Raw genomic sequence first — 17,653 nt, forward strand, 5'->3', positions numbered from 1 at the left:
TTTTCGGTTGCTGGTGATGTGTATCTGTGACTAACTTTTGATTATTTGAGCAGCCGATAGAAAGATTTCTGGCTTGATTACGAAGCAAAAAAAAAGTCTGATTGCAAAGGAGGAGGGGGTAGGCACTTGGCAACACAACTGTTTATACTCGATGATTACATTGTCGTTGGTGAAGCGTGTGAACACCAGTATTTTGTGATCATCTCGTCCTCTAGAGAAAGTTTTTTCCTAAATAGTAATTAATCAACGGACACCGGTGATATTTTTCCCCATCGAAACCTCGTGAACTTGGGATGTGGTTAACAAAGAAAAACCTCTATTGAAAAATTCTCATCCGAACACAACCTATCTCGTTATTTAGCTATACGGAGAAAGAACAAGTTAAAAGCACTGGACAGTGGACACAATTGGTAATTACTCAACATAATTGTTAGCATAAAAAATTACTTTGTATAAAAGAGCACTATAGAGAGCTAACAACGAGACAGTCCCTTTCTTGCATCCGGGACCTACGGTTTCACGTGCCTATATAGGGACATTGTTAAGTGTCTGCTTAAGAACACAAGTGTCATCACTGGGACTCGAACCCACACTCTGCTGATCAGGAACACCAGAGCTTAAGCGTGGGGTAACTCATTTGTTATAATAGACAATAAGAAATATTTCGATTTACAGTAATTAAGGTTACTTTTGAGAAATCGTTTGGTACAATAATAATAATAATAATGTTTCTTTTTGCCGAATAAGTAATCTGAAGAACACTCTTGATCAATAATTTACCAAACGCCAAAATGTAGAAAAGCAAATTTTATGAAATCCATACTAATTGCACCATTGACCTAATAGTTCTGACCAGTCCTGTTCCTAAATATGTTTCTGTTTGCAGTTGAATATCTTTCTTATACTCTTACACATTGTGTTTTGTTCTTTAGGCCTATCCAGGATGCAACCCAACGGCAGTTCCTACAGCCCGGCCGCCCTTGGCACAATGGGCGCCATGTACTACCTCCATCAACATGCCCAGCAATTATACCCAAACCACCCTCCTTCTGTACCAGCTCTGACCTTCGCAGAACGCCTAGCCGGTGAGTTGGTTACCGTCTTTGGTTGTGTCATCTTTAAGAATTCGTGTTTCGCTTTTGCAGTATCTGAATAGACCTTGTGCAAGAATAAACTATAAATAAATAGTAAACTTGCGGGTACAACCATGTGTAAATTTCTTAGGGTGAGTGTTGGCTCTGAAAAGAGCCGGTTGGGTCTCGACGTTTCGGCAGTATTCTCTGCTCGTCTTCAGGAGAAGAGTATACTGTTCGAAATGTCAAGACCCAACAGGCTCTTTTCAGAGCCAACACTCACCCTAAGAGATTTACACATGGTTGTACCCGCAAGTTTACTATTTATTTATAGTTTCTTCTTATCTCTCCACACCATTCAAAGCTTCAAACAGTACTTACAGACCTTATGCAGATGACGTCTTCTATGTCAAAAGAAATACGTTCATTGGCCAATCATCATCGGTTTACCTCTAAAATGGCGGCTGATGACGTCGTTGCATAAGTTTTATAATGAATCGGGATTGCACGTTTTTGTTGAAACTTGAAGCTATTGTTTTTACATCTCAAGTTTTAGACTGGAACTCATTCTAATCGATTGTGGGACAGAATCATCCTGCAGTTGTCACCTAGTTTCAATCGATTAGAGTAATTTTAAATCTAAAACTTTAAGAGGGTAGTCGGAGGTAAATAAATCAAACATTTTTCAAACAATGTAGACATAATATTTATTTATATATTTCAGATAATGATTCCCTTGAATATGTCTAGTTGCAGCATTAAATATAGTTGAATTATTTTGTAAAAAGAAACACACACAATAATAATCATGGCCAACATTACAATCTAAGGGGTTTATTATTTCAAAAAGAAAAGAAGAAAAAAAGAACGAAAAAAAGGAGCCGCTACTTTATTTTTTTAATTGAAAAAACAAATTTTGGGTCAAAACTAGACTGCTGTAAGTGGCTTTTCCTTGATCCACTTTCGCCTTCACAGAGTAGCGGGACTTACTCAAAACCCCCTTGAAAAACGGCTGATAAAAACACATTGTCTGCTTGTAATAAACACAAGGTTTTACAGCAACCCATTGTTGCATATCATAAAGAGAAGATTACGGAGGAGGTTTTGAACAAGCCAACTTTATCGATTCCTAGATTAAGTCCTCGTCCCTTCAAATCCGTCCTCAATGACGCTCTGTATTCAAATTAAAATCGGATGATTTGTGTACCTGAAGATTTTAATTACGCCACTGTAACGTCAAGTTCATGTTGAGGGTGACGCAGGAAACAAGACACAAGGTCCATTGTGTTCAACCATAAGCCTATACACGTCATCTACCCTTCTCTGCTCAGTTTAATTTTTGTCATAACAAAAACGTCTACGCACAAAAAAAATCCTTATCAAATTGAGGGCCTGTTAGGCTTCGCTTTATAATCATGTCATGTTTTTGAAAAGGTGTTTTTTGAGATTCTGTAAAAAAAAAAGAAAAAAGTATCTTGCGTAGGTGGAAGCGCGCCTTCTTAGCCTTTGCAGGCCACACCCTCCGTTAATCTTATCACGTTACGTTTAAAGACATGATGTCATCTTATCAGTGTGTAATAAAGGCCTCTTCAGACGACAGCGTTTTAGCAAGGGTCCAATAATGTTTTGTGGGGAACGAAATAATATTCAAAAGGATTGAAACTACTGTATGCCCTTCTTAGCTGTTTCGAACCGGAGGGTTTTGGACTGGTGTGGACCTTTAGTAGAGTAGAGTGATGAATATTTTTCGTCATCAACACACTGGTACTTCCCATGACGAATTTTTGTAGCAAAATAAGAAAGAAAAAACACTAAAAAGGCCTTTTCAATTCTGAAATGAATTACGGTGGTATAAATTCTGCGTTTAGTGGTTACGCAATGCTCGTGCGCTTGCACGATGAACTACAAGACAGCAATTACACGTGTTTCACTCCTACCCATTGGTTCCACACGCATTCAAATTAAAAAAGTAATTCCTTTGCAGATTGTCGTCGTGGCTTTTGTCCTAGAATTATGTATCCCATTCTTCAACTGAATCTTTCTTGTCACAAGCGATGAGTCCTGCCCGCCTGATCTTGGAAGGAAAGTCTGTGAAAATGGGTGAAAATTTGATCATCGTGTGATAAATCAAATTTGAGGCATTGGGGTAGCATTTGTGCGCTGAATCGATCGGGCAAGATAGTTGATTTTTTTTTTAGATGAGCCTCGACGCTTGTTTCATGTTTCCAATTTGTGATCAGCCTTGGTGCATAATAATAGTATACCATACAATACTTGCATTGGGTCAAGACGGAAGAAATTGCATTTTGGTCGATTAAACAAAATAAATTTGGGTAGTGACTTGTGATTTTGACAAACATTTTTTTCACATTTATAGATATTAAAAACACAACTCTTTTATTTAACATACTATGAACGGTTTAATGATGTCTGAAATCGTCAGGTTTTTTTTCTTGGGCATGCTTAAAGCACATGATAATGACGTCATTAATCTTCAAGTATGTAATATCTGATAATTCTGTAAAACTTTGATGATCGATTTAAAACTTGACAAACTTGTGTTTAAGTATAACTTTATACATAAACGTTTTGTAACTGAAAGCTTTACCATGGAGTTGTGTATTTGAGTTTTGTAAATTTTACAAAAACCTGTATTTTTTTCACACAACTTACCCACTTAGTTTTTACTATTCATTTTGTGTGTGTGTGCCACAATAAAACATGATACATGGAACAGCCGTCGCTTTGGCTTCAATACCTTGAATTTAAAAACGCCCGGATGCTATTGCCTGCGTCATCATTGCACAATTCGTAGCGTGTTTCGCCTGCAGCAGAAAAAGTACATCACACGCTGCAGCTATGGACTGCAACCCCAAGCTATTTCACGATGGCTTGGTTAGTTTAGAAAAACCCAGAAATTGTATTTGTCTTTGACAAGAGAAGACGCGAGCTATATATATGCCTTTTAAACCCCTCCAAGTCTAAAAACAGGTAAAATCAGGGGACCTGAATCGAATTTATTACAAGTTAAAGAAAAGTGCTGTAGGCTTTTGATGGAATGAAACCGTCGACTGAGGGCTTCCCAAAAGCGTCGTTGACTGTTGAACTCCCCTGGACCCAAATTGAGTGGTTTGATTTGGGGGTGATCTAGAGAAAAAGTCCAGCCACAAACAAAGGGAGATAACAAAGTCACACCTGATGCCTAAAATTGCACTGAAACTTTCGATTTTTATGCGACAGTTTGTTTTGATAAGATGAGAGTCTTCCTCTCATGTCGTTCAGTAGCCCCGTTACTGTCCTCCTTTTTTGTACATAACATTTTATATCTCCCAACTTCAGAATCTATATTAGGAAATGCCGTAGCTTTTTGATCTTTCTGGGGCATTCAATGGGCCTGGGACATACATATTTATGCCGTTTGGCTCCAACATCTGTTTGCCATGCCATGACTTAGTTTTTTTGTCCGCCTTTTGCGCAAATCAAAGAAATTAAATCCGAACTTGTATTTTACAAACAATTTTTGCAAAACGCATTTAAAAACGATGAAGTTTGGTTCATTTACTCATACACTGATGCTTCGAACCCGGAAGTATTTCAAAGCCCGAGTGTGCGACCATTGCGGGAGCGAATGATGCCATTTAATTGATTATTTGATTATATCTTACTGACAATTATTTATATGTTTCACAGTTTTGTTTTGTTTTATCAAGTATTAGCCCACACAAGGAAAGGAAACTGACCTATTTATTGTTTTGTTTCCTTTTTGTAGATTTTATTCTTGAGGCCCGTTACGGAACGCACAGGAAGCAACGGCGCAGTCGCACTGCGTTCACCAATCAGCAGCTCGCCGCACTGGAGAAAACATTTTCCAAGACACATTACCCGGATGTAGTCATGCGGGAGAGACTAGCAATGTGCACCAATCTACCAGAGGCACGAATTCAGGTAAAAACATAAACCAAACATGCAGGTTTTAAAAGAATTATTAAAGACAAAATACATCATTTCCTTTGGCTCGTCGAAAATTATGATGTTCAGTATGATTATGTCTACAACCTAACTATCTTGCTTCTGGATGAACCGTTTAAACTTCGGTGCTCTGTTGAAAAAAAAACTAGCCCGACAAGTTTTAATAAAGTTCTTGGTTATTGGTTAAAAAAAATGTCAATTGAAGGTAAACGTTTTGTGGACGCTAGGTGGCAGCAGACTTACCAGTTGAATAACCTGATCTATATAGTATACCCTCACGCTGAAAGTACTGGTTGACATGTCCGAAACGACAGTGAGCCTAGTACAAATGTTGACTCTAAAAGAAACTCACTCCCTCATCTCATGAACCCCAGTTTGAGATGTAGACTTTGTGGATTCAAACTCAGAATAACTCAGTAATAATCTTCATTCAACTGCCATATTTATTTATCTTTTGTTATCGTAATCTTTTTCGCAGGTTTGGTTTAAAAACCGTCGGGCTAAATTCCGAAAGCAGCAACGCTGCAAGTCTTCGGATGACAAAGAAGAAGGTGCTGAGACTAAAGAAGGTGATTCTAAGGAGTCACCAATCTCCTTAGCCACGAGCAATCTACCAGACAATACAGAAGCCAGACGTGTGGTTCCTGATGCCAACGGGCCCGTTGAAAGCGGTCTCGAGGCTCAAGAGGACCGGGACCTCTGCTCTAGTTCCTCGGTACAAGGCGAAGACGCAACCCGAGTGTACTTGGACTCCCAAAGTGATGGAGATAAAGTCTCAGATGACGAGAAAGAAGATGCTGGGGATCAAGAAGATGGGTTGGTCGTGAACGAAGACATCGAGGAGGAGGGGCTAGAGGAGAGCCGGAGTGATGTAGAGTCCGTGGACTCTAAATCAAACCAAAACGTAGGAGGAGGGAGGGACGGGGAAGATAAGCAAGACACACCCGCCTCTGAAGATGGGATGAGAGCCTCACCTATACGGAGTGTTAGCGAGTCAAGTAAGTTAAACAAAATAATTAAGCTTACGTTGAACCAGGAGACAGCAGACTTGGAAGGAAAACGTTCATTGCTTACGTAGTTCTGGGCATGCGCACATTACCGAGAACAATGAATTTATACCTGGTAAGTCTGCTGCCACCCAGCGTCCCAAAAGTCTCCACAAAGGGGGAAAAGAATAAATTCTTACACAACCAAAATGAACCATCGGTCCCCAAATTGAAAAGAGAACCAATTCTTAGTTATTTTATCAAAAGGATTCTAAAACTGAGAGGTATACAAGAGCTTGAAAAAAAATTGAAAATAAAATACAACACTCAGAAACGGTAAAGTAATTTTGTAAACGCAAACGCTTTGGATGTTAACGTTTCCTTTGATTATGTATTTCCTTTCCCTTTTTGTATATTATTTCATACCCCGCGTAACAATTAGCTTGACATAGCAGTCCCTTATGATCACCAATATGCACTCCATCAAATCATAATAAAATAATATTAGTATACAGTCGTGAGAATGAATGGCTTTCAATCAATACCAAACCTTTGAAAATGAATATTTACGGAAGAGTGCAAGGGGCTCCCTCCAACAGCTCCTTAAGAAATCATTCAAGCGGTTGAGTGGAAAAAAAAAGAAAATTCCTCACAACGGGTGAAGTAGCGAGTTCGTGGTACACCTAAGGACGGTCTCAACCGGCGATATTCCCCGGCCGTAGGGTCAGGAAGGAAATGGGCCTTAGCAAAACAGGTTTTGTTCCCGGTGATCACTTCAGATCAACCCTGGAAAAAAATCAATCTGTAAGTCCACAGAAGCTGGAAATTAAAAATGAAAACATGGGGAGGGAGTCACACCCCGTTGTCATCTTCCCCATGTCTCCTTCGCGATGTTATCGTATAATCAAAGACTTATTGATGCGTTCATTGCTGTATCCTTATTGGTTTTTGATGTTTAAGCTTGCGTATATTCATTGAGCCGGTGGACTTCATTAAACGAACATCGATTGTACAAGACAAAACACAAGGCCCTTATAAACCACTACGAGAGATGAACTATGGAGATAGTCAGTAGTCGTCAAAAGGCACGAGAAAACTGCTTCCTGCGTAATACATGTAGGGCCTCGGGGTTATTTTCTCGCGGCTTTGTCCGCTCTTTCCACGGCGCAACCACGGATAAATAAATAGAGGAAAAATTACCCATGTCGGAGATAAACCACAAGGATAACTCGCGGCCAATCTCCTATGATCCATTCACGATTTTCCCTTCATTTTTCTTGTTTTCTTTTCATTCATCCCGAGTCAAATTGGGAAATTAAAAATGAATAAAAGCATCTTTTATTTTGTCGGCGGTATTGTTGGCTGGTCTTTTCTCGTGACGATCGCACATTATTAGTTAAGTAAACTATGTCTTAAAGACGGTAATGGCAGTGACTGCACGAACACAGTCAAATTAGCAACGCCAAACAGGAAATAGAAAACTACTGACATAAAGCTCAAAACCAAAATTCACCGACCAAGCATGTGAAGTGTAGAGTCAAATCTCCTTAAAAAAGGGAAAAATAAGAAAATATAACTAGCTGTTGCAAACTGCTTACCTGCCAATTTTACAGTATAAAAGCTTGAATGTTGGAAACAATGAAAAAAGAGGAGAACAGTTTAACACCCACACGCCCTTTTGGTTGCGTGGTGCATGACATAGTCATAAGATCTTTATGATTTTGATAAGACACCATCTTGAAAAGCAGCTCAGAAGTTGAAAGAAAAATGAAAAACAAAGAGGAATCTTTCTACATTTAGACACACGTACACATGTTGGCAACATTAAAAATCCACACGTCCTTTTGGTTGGGTGTACTGTATGCATGACATGCACTAGTTAAGATTGAAAGACAAGACAACTCTCTCGGAAAGGGCAGAAAAACACAGCGCCCGTGAAATGACTCGATGAAGCGCGCCGTGCCATCGCTACGATCATCGGCAATCGCCGTCTTACTCGAGCTTGGTGCGGGCTTTGCTAGCATCCCGTGCCTTCCTCATCACATTAAGGACCCGTTAATTGGAAAATTACTGCTCTTTGCTTCAAGATTTGTCCATGAATCTATCCTTGGGAGGTTTGCTTGATAATCAGAAGTCAAGAAATCATGGCACGGGCGAGTGGGCTTTGGGCCCGGGGCGTATTCCTCGCTCGCTCGGTTGGCTCGGGCCCGCGGTGTGCGGTGATTTCATTACGGGGTACAGGGCCCAGTGACCGATTCACCATACGAGATGATGAAGCCCACGGTATCTCTTGTAGAAATCAAGATTTCACAATCTGCTATTTGTGTCGTTTACTTTAGAGAAATCGAACACAAGAAATCTATAAGACTTGAAGTGAGCCCGTTTAGGAGTCAGACAGTCTTTGTATTTTAATTTAAAGAATCTGTTAATATTGTGATAGTTTGATCAAAAATAGTACTGAATGAAACGAGCATTGTGATAAACGGATACATTGTGTGGATGATATTTTTTGGTCGAACTCTATACAGGTAGGACTCTACTTATTTGGCTGTTAAAACTCCCCCACTGTCATTACTGCTTTTAAAGTTATCTGTCAAATTTGTTATGACCTTTCAATATTAGGAAATGAAAACAATAACAAAGCAAAACAAAAAACTTATGAGGCGCAATCTCTCTATATGACAATCACATTTTCAAGACGCTGGACAAAATAAATAAATAAAAGCACCTACAACGCCCCAGCTCCCCCGAAATAAAACAAAAACAGAAACAAAACAAAAGCAAAACAAACACGGTACCCCAACAACAAACAACAACCCAGGACATTAAAAAATACTTAGAGCTACAAATTCAAAGTTTACAAAAGTAAAAATGCAATAAAGAGTTATATACACCGACAAATATTAAACACAATATCAGAGTCGCTGAACAAATCTGCAACAATATTTCGAACAATGTCGATTGACAATGGAGAATTATAAAGTGCAAGGGTCTATGCTTAACTACTTTTCTTAAAGAGAAAAAAACGGTGTCAAGCCACAATAATATTTGTCAGGTGACCAGTATTTTTTATTTAATTTTGAAATCCAGTCCTTCATCATGGTGAAATTGGAAAGAAAAAAATCAAAGTACTTGTTTTGATTTTTGCATTGAACCCGACCGCCTTTTCAAATTCGTCACGTGCATTACTGACGTCAGGCTCTCTCACAACAACACTGATTCGTAATTCATCAAATAATGTTCTCTCTTTGCTGTAAATTTATTGATTGTTATTGCCAAAGTGGAAAAAAAAATAGATTACAAAATTCCTTTGAAATGTGTATTCTAGTCGTGAACGATCGTCTCAAAGAGTTAGTTAAGTTGCAATCAATAAAGGCCGTTTACACCCTACTACATGTTGCATTGTTAAGACGTTATAACAGGCAGTGCCTGACTCATAGGCCCTTTTCGAAACCGCGACTTCGTCTCCAGATTCGACTAAGGCTTGGTCCCGCGAAAGTTTTGACATTTTGCGCGTGCTTTGCGTACATGCTCAGGGCTTTAGACGAGAGAACGGAGCAAGAAGCCGAACCCAAAGCCAAAGCCGTGGTTTCGAAAAGGGCCAAAGTCTCAGCAGTCGCTAACTGACTATGAAATGACGCACGTCATACAGTATTGGGGAGCCAGGATACCGTGCCGTATCACTTCACTGCAAATGTGACCAGTGTATAAACCTTCTATTGTTGATGGAAACAAACAGCGCTGGTTGGCATGACGGCAGAATTTTACCAAAACATTCAATAAAATAAAATGAAATATACCTCACATGATTGGTTGCTCTGTTTCCAACAAGATCAACACTGTTTTGTCCCTTTTATTTGTGTTAATATGACCGTAGCTCTCTGTTCTTGCTTTGCATAAATGGCTTTCCATAGTTTTCCAAAATCAGTTGGCAAAAACTCTGGCTGTGATCTTGCAAAATAAATGTCTATACACGACACACTAAACTAGTATACAGCCGCGTTTCATTTGATATGAAGTCTTGCCGGTCGATCATGGGACGTGACTAGGAATAAATAACAGCGTTATACTTCACTCGTTACTTTCATATTTATTTCTTTTTCAAATCACAGTTTACACACACCGTATTAAGGACCTGCCATTTTAAATAACAATGGCAATACCATGTAGTCAATGATGAAACATAGGAGTCGGCCGTAAATGGGGGATGGGGGGGGGGGGGAGGGGGGGTGTAGGGGAATATTCGGTTGGGATTGTGTCCTTGATGATACCAGTACAGAATGTAACACAGAGTCATGAAAAAAAAAATTGACTATTCTGAAAGAAATTCCCTCCTGTCGGCAATCTTTGCAATGATTTTTTTTTAATTCACGGATTTAGTTACATCCTTAAAATATGGATAAATAGTCACTCGATCTAGTAAAACATCTGATTCATTGTGCCTGTGAACAGAAGTATTGTCAGAGAAGGCACCTATAATGTATGTCGACCATTTTACATTACATTATGCACCTCTTATGCACGAATGCACAAGCTTTGTACGTATTGAAGTGGCCAACGCATTAAGGTAATTTGCCCACAGTTTCAGAAAAACGCACTTGGCACGCTACGGTTTACTTAAGATGAAGTGCAAATCGTTCTCAACCCTACCATGGGCCATAAATACACGATTAAATACACGCTTGACACTCAAATGCCCAATAAAAGTCTGAAAGATTTTCTTAAAGATAAATGCAACCTCTACAAAAACATTTCGTGGCAAATTTGTGCCCAGAGCTACTTGAAGAAGAAGAAAAAAAGAGTTTAGAGGACTTCAGATACTCTAAAAGCTATTTTCTTTTGTTTTTAGTCAGAATCGATCGGGTTCGAATTAAGTTCCGAATTGACGAAATAATTTGGTAAACGAAAACCACGGAAGTCAGTCACTCTCGAATCAATCCTCTCCAGGCTTGCTAAACCGACTTCATGTTTGGATTCCCGGGGGGCTAGGAGCACACCGAATCCAGGGCTGTTTTGGCTTTCCCGCGGGAGCGCAGCGGCGTTAGTTTCGAGTGGGGGGTGTATTTGCACTAGAGTCCCCTATCGATTGTCGATGGCTCGCCACCGCTCCGTGACTCCGGCCGGCAGGGTACGGTTTCATCTCCAGTCGATACTCGTATCTGTCAAATCGGGTTTCGGCGCGGAAACTGATGCAAATTTGCCAGGAAAAGCGCGGGAAGAGAACGGTTGATAATTATTTTGGCGGGAAGTTTCAGGAGGCTGAAATTCGAGGCGATATATCGGTTGTTTGTCGCGGATTTTATTAACGTGAAGGATTGTTTCGGAAAAGTTAAGCAGATTGATACCTTATTACTCCCCACGGGTATACCTATGAAAAGGTAGACTTTTGTGCCGTTGGAAGATTATTAAATTAATCGAAAATATCGTGTTAGTTTCTGAAAACAAATTCACCCCTTTGTGATTAAATTAAATTATCGCTAAAGTGCTTTTTGTCCTCGGTGTTCTATGGAGAAGGTCTGAGTAAGAAAAATAAAACTCTTAGCCTTGCGGAAAAAACATCCCTTGAATGAAAAATACTTAAATGTCATTTCCCCCCACTGCCTCAAAAGTTTTAAATAGGGTCACGAGTCCTGAAAATCAATTTGGGGAAGTTTTAATAAATGTTCAATAAATGCTCGAACGAAAAATATCGCTTTATGAAGCCTTATCGTTCACAAGTCGGCACATATATGTATAAAATGAGTTATTTTTTATTTGCATCATTTATTTGCATCATTTATTTGGTCATTGTTATTTGCATCTAGAAGCATGCTTCTCGGTGTTAGAGTTTCTTTTTAAAATAGGATTTCTTGTTGTTTTCCTTCAGGTGAAGGAAACTGGTTGATGGACTCACTCCGAGGCTCAGCTCTCAGAGCCGGCTCAAGCCCAGCAAACGGTCTCCCTTATAACTTCATGGACGCCTGCCGCTCAATACCCCACCATCACCCCATGGCCGCCCAGCCTAGCCCCCTGGACCTCCTGTGTATGATGCAGCGCCATGTTCCGGGCCACCACCCCGGACTGCCTGCTCACAATATGTTCCGGCCACCAGTAGCGTTCCAGGGGCCATTCCTACGAATGGACAACCCAGCAGCGGGTCTTATACCCGGATTCCTCCCGTCGATGTCCATGCCTCCGGGTTGCAATTGGAATAGAATGAGATTCATACCCGGAATGGGGTCCCCACCACCACCCCCACCCCCGCCACCAACGGCTGCCGCAGCAGCAGCAGCCGCAGTAGCAGCCTCAGCAGCCGGATCAGCTGCTGGTGCACCCCCTGATGGAACCCCTCACTGTTCCAGCATCGATAGTCTACGGATGCGAGCAAGACAACATGCAGCAACAATAGGATTAAACCACATGTGCTAAACGGGTATTAAGTCGATTAACCAGACCCCCTATAATCCTGTAATATATCAATCTTTCTCACCAACTACTCGGCATTTGACAGATTCGTGAAATTACTGCAATCCATGAATGCCCCATTTCAAAGACCTGTTTAAGCACAGCAATTTACTATTAAGCATTCAACAACTTTGTTTACTGGATAGGGGTTACCAGATAAAGAATCATGTTATGTGGACAGTTTGTGACTGGTTCCCTGCTTATTTTTGCTTATACTTTCTGCTTAGGCTTCATGGAATTGAGCCTTCTTTCTAGTTATCCCAAGACAATTGACCATACCTCAAGAGAAAATAAACTTAGCCAGCACCTAAGCCACAACCCAAGGCAAGAGCCTTTGACAAAACTTAAGTCAGAACCTCAAGTCAGAGCCTAAGCAAGAACTTAAGCCTACAAACACTGCCGCTATTTTGTATATATATAAATTGCCTTATCACAGGGTAAAACTGATAGCACAATTCTGCCAATTTTTTTTTAAAAACCTATATCAAGAGTATGTATATAGTTTGTTTTGGACAACACAAAAAAGGGAGAATTATGTGTGTAAATTATTGTTTTTTTGTCCCCGGTTTATTAAACAGGGTAGGCAGTTCTTTTTGTAAACCGAGGTCAGCAAATTCACGTTGATGTGTGACTTCTAATAACAAAAGATGATTTGATATTAGTCTATACAAATCCCCCATTCTTAAGGTGTTTTCTAAGTCTTGTTTGTTTGAGGTGAAAGGTCTTACCATTACCTACACAATAATTTACCAATTATTCCGACGAGAACTGCAATTATGATGCGCAACTTCACAGAAAATCTCAAAGAAGAAATAAATCAAACTTAATTGTCATCCTGCTTGCTGTAATCCATGAAGAATGAGTGAATTTAAAGATGCTATCTGAAACGTCTTTAGAAATTTCAGGAAGAAAGGGTTGATAATCCAATTCAAGAATATATTATTTCAGTTTTTCGTAAAAACTCAATATGATTTGTATTGAGATAAATCGGATTTTAGGTCGGTTTTTATTGGTTCTTGATTGAAAAGGAAATGCAAATAAGATTATAAACCTATATGTATTGCCATCTTCAAACAAAGTAAACCATTCTTTCTAAAATATAGGTGACAAGTACCGGCAAAACCTTGATCTAACCTTTAAAGTGCATAGAAACCATAAATGTTGTAAATATTGATTTTTCTATCGACAAATTAACATGTAGAATTTAACAAGGGGAATTGTGTTTTGTGTGTATATACGAATAATTGAATAATGTATTATTTATATAATTGTGGTTTGAAAGATACCACTCACTCTGTAAGGAAAATCTCATTTCACTTGTGAGATGATGTCAGTTCGCTTTATGACAATTTTGGTCGCTCTAGATCACAGTTTTAGAAAAGAAGAAAGTGTAACTGTGTCACTTTTTAACTTGTTTTCATATTTAAATCTTAAAATTTGTGTTGTTTAGCCATTGATTTGGAAAATGGGAGCGAAAGGTGTTTAATTTTAAACTTTAAGACACAGAGGTTTTGTATTAGCTGCTTCGTTTTCTTTCATAAAATCTTTGTAATTATGTTATAATTTCGCAGCATAGATTCCTGCTTTTCGCAATATTTAAACTTCGCTGTCTTACATCTTTTTTCCTTCTTAATGATTATTAACCATTACATATGACTTACTGTTCATTCTCATTTCTAATTCTCGCATTGAAAAATTCTTGATGAAACATCCCCACCCCGAAATATTCACGAGCAAGCAAAGAAAGATGACACTTTATCCACTTTCATTGAATTAAATAAATATACGTAATGTTATTAAGAAATAGCGCCACCATGCACCCCAAACCAGCCCGTGAATTTATTTCACACAACGGTATTCGTGTGTTGCACTTGGGCGTTAAGAAATCCATTCACAAGGAGCAAATTAAAAGTGGTCGCCACTGCTTCGTTTTCCACGTGTATCTTTTCAAATGACTAATATGCAATGGCCCTAAAGACCTTGATTAGGGTGTGGCCATCTTTATTTTACTCCATTTCAACTCATTGTAACCAAACTGAGGCTGGACGAAATAATAGTCTGGTGCCATGTTTGCACAATGAATGTTAGCATTCATTACTGTTATTGGAAACAGGGAACATGACCAAGATGGTGACAGCGTGACAAAGGTCTATAGCCATATATCCATCACCTTACTGTGACGGTGTGCTAGAGTCTATGCCTGCATCACCAAAGGCACAATCCAAACATGTAATGAAAAAACCTTTGGAAGGCGTTGTTAAATTTCTCAAATAAATTTACTGTTTTGTATTTATGATATTTTATCTTTGACTGCATTCGGTCAAATTAATGGGCCATTTGCGTAAATTGAAATATCAGTTTTGCATATTTATGAATTGCCATTGCTTTATGTAGCTGTATTAAGTTTTTGTCAATAAAGCATTAAATTTTGCAATAAATGATAATACCGGCATTCTTTTCCATGTCTTTTTATTTCCTTCTCGAACAACGTGTAACTGTTACTTGTATAGTTTAACCATTGTCGTATGCATTATACTAAACGTCGCAGTAAGTAGTTTGTTAAATTCTTTCTTAACACCCACCAGAAAGATACGGAGACCTTAAAAAAAAAGGTATGATTTCGTCTCCTCGAAATAATATTTCGAAGTGCTGAATATGATTTCAAGGGAACGAAATATAAAAAACAAACTTTCCTTTCACGGGCTTCGTACAAATACATAATTGTTATAAACGTTACCATGCTTATTTGAAAAATGTGCACATTTTACTACAATGCTATTTATTTCTTATCAGATGTTTCCAACGAAGATGCTGGAATGCCACTGTTACAAGATATCTGGTAAGCTTTGCTGACAAATTAAGTTTATTATCGAAATGTTTTTACCCCACTACTAGCTGCCATATGACAGTTGGTGATGTGATTTTGCATTTGATGATACAATCATAGACTTTGGCACATAGTCAGAGTACGTATATTATGTCATGAGAAAGATAATATGTATGGATATAGGGCCATACTAACAAGCAATGCCAGCCATTTTGAAATTTCCCTGTAAGGAAAAAACTGCGACGGCCCTCTATCACCCTTTTCATGACATGCTCTGACTGTATGCCAAATTTCATCATCGGCAAAATTTCCCCGAACATTTCCCCTACCAGTTTCGAGTAAACATTTGCATCAATGGTATCGTGCTATTGACACCCCATGTCCAACTTCATGTTGGGATGCAGTATTTATTATCAAACTTTAATTTACATTGTAAACATAAATTGACATACGTTTAGTATAACTTTATGGCAGACAGGCTGCCTCCATATACCAATGTGCTACAAACCTAGAGCAGATTGGAGGGGAAATAGACGAGCCAGTGTGAGATACAAGCAATTGGTGTTATTAATTTCTGTACTGGTACTGGTGGCTTGTTCATACTAACAGACACTTTGCATATAGACCGGGGGTATTATAACATCGGTCAATAGTAAAACGGACCAGTTGTTATAAAAATAAGGGTGCAAAACCACAGAGAGGGAAAAAAAGACCAGCCCACCAAAGCCAAACATGTATCAGCCCAACAGAGTCGATCAAACCCCAGCAATCTAATAATCTCTTCAAACAACTGGGGGACGGCGGGGTTAACCAGCGACGACGGTTGAGATGATCGTATGCAAGGCCCCATCTGCTGTCCCATCCCTCCGGGCCGAACCCCATCCTACCACAAGCCTGGAGTCCACGACTCAGCGGGGTGCAACGAGACCTAACCACGGCGGCAGATTTGGCGAGGAGCCCGCGTGGAGTCCGTCGTACCCGCCCATGCATGTAAACGGGCCGTTGGACAAGTGAGCATCGGGTGGTCCCGGGGGAGTCGCCCCCTCGTTGTCTAAAGTGACAACCTCACTTAACGCTTAATCATCTAATACGTCGGGCCAGCGGGTGGCAACATTCACTGCCTGTTAAAGTTGAATGGCAAGAATCATTTTCCATTATCCTGGAAAACAGAGAGTAGTCTATGCCTATCAATCCAGCTCAGCTCAGATGATGTCCACGATGTTTTCATTTGTGGTTGGTGATTTGATAAGAAAGTGGTTTCTTTCTCTACTTTCTCACTGCAATATTTTTATAAATTACAAAAATTGTTTTCAGTTATTATTTTTGTAACGGACTAATATTGAAATGGGCTTTCTTCAAGTTCAAAACCACAATTGAGTTAGAGTGGTTGACCTCCAACATAATCGACCTTTGAGAAGCTTACAGTAATGACAATCGTCGTTGTGTCATGGTCGTCGTGTGATCGTCATTGTGTCATTGTCTTAGTTGTCATTGTCGTAGTTCTCGAAGAAGAAGAGGAAGAAGAAGATGACGATAAAAAAGAATATCACCAGTAACAAGAGCGATAAGAAGACGAAAGAATATATAAAGAAGAATTCAGAAAATCATAAAAAGAACTTGAAGAAGAAGATGATGATAATGAAAAAGAACATCACCAGCAACAAGATCAAGAAGACGAAAGAAGGTAACGAAGAACTCAGAAGATGAAACGAAGAGCAAGAACAAGGACATCAAACATCAACAACAACATACTAGAGCAAGAAGAAGAAGTCATAAGAAGCTTAAGAACAACAACGAACGAATAAATAAACGAGAAACACCGCACAACCGTTTCAACACCGGAGACTCCCACCCTCCCTTTAACTTCCTCACTTTAAACTACCGATCTTTCTAAAAGTCATGTCCCACGATCACATCATCAAGTTTTTTCAGAGTCAACATAAGGTTGTACCCGCAAGTTTATTATTAATAGTTTCCTCCTATCAAGCTCACATCAAAGGATTCATTCATTAAAACTTTGCAAAAAAGTTACTCTACCCTCAATACAAAGGCAACATGAGCACACTTCGAGTCGAAAGAACATCTCAACCAAAATTGTGGCGCTCTCCCACCCCGGCCTGGTGATGTTGCATGCACTTTTCCTTCATCATCTTGCCCGTGCAGCCACGGGCGACATGACGCTCCGTGCCCGCTGCTACAACCCTCTTCCCCGTTAGCACATTGATATGATTAAACTTGCATCATCTGTTTTCCGTAAGTTAAACATAGGGCTTGTGCCATTTGGTGTTTTGGTCCCGACTACCAATTTAGTCTTCTTTTTCGAGGAGCTTTTTTTTTTACTAGTCGCCTCGCTA

At 39.4% G+C, this 17,653-nt stretch overlaps 1 protein-coding gene across 1 annotated transcript in view; it reads left to right on the forward strand.

Moving 5' to 3' along the window:
- LOC139952908 (uncharacterized) overlaps window positions 1–14,863 on the forward strand; it is a 39,634-nt gene extending 24,771 nt beyond the window's left edge. Inside the window, exons 3-6 of the mRNA XM_071952202.1 lie at window positions 933–1,085; window positions 4,843–5,018; window positions 5,521–6,040; window positions 11,895–14,863. Coding sequence (XP_071808303.1) covers window positions 944–1,085; window positions 4,843–5,018; window positions 5,521–6,040; window positions 11,895–12,436 — 1,380 coding nt within the window. The 5' untranslated portion in view covers window positions 933–943 and the 3' untranslated portion in view covers window positions 12,437–14,863. The remainder of the gene's footprint in view (window positions 1–932; window positions 1,086–4,842; window positions 5,019–5,520; window positions 6,041–11,894) is intronic.
- The last annotated feature ends 2,790 nt before the right edge of the window (window positions 14,864–17,653 follow it).

This window comes from Asterias amurensis, chromosome 21 (genome assembly GCF_032118995.1).
Source record: "Asterias amurensis chromosome 21, ASM3211899v1".
NCBI classification, from domain to species: Eukaryota; Metazoa; Echinodermata; class Asteroidea; order Forcipulatida; family Asteriidae; genus Asterias; species Asterias amurensis.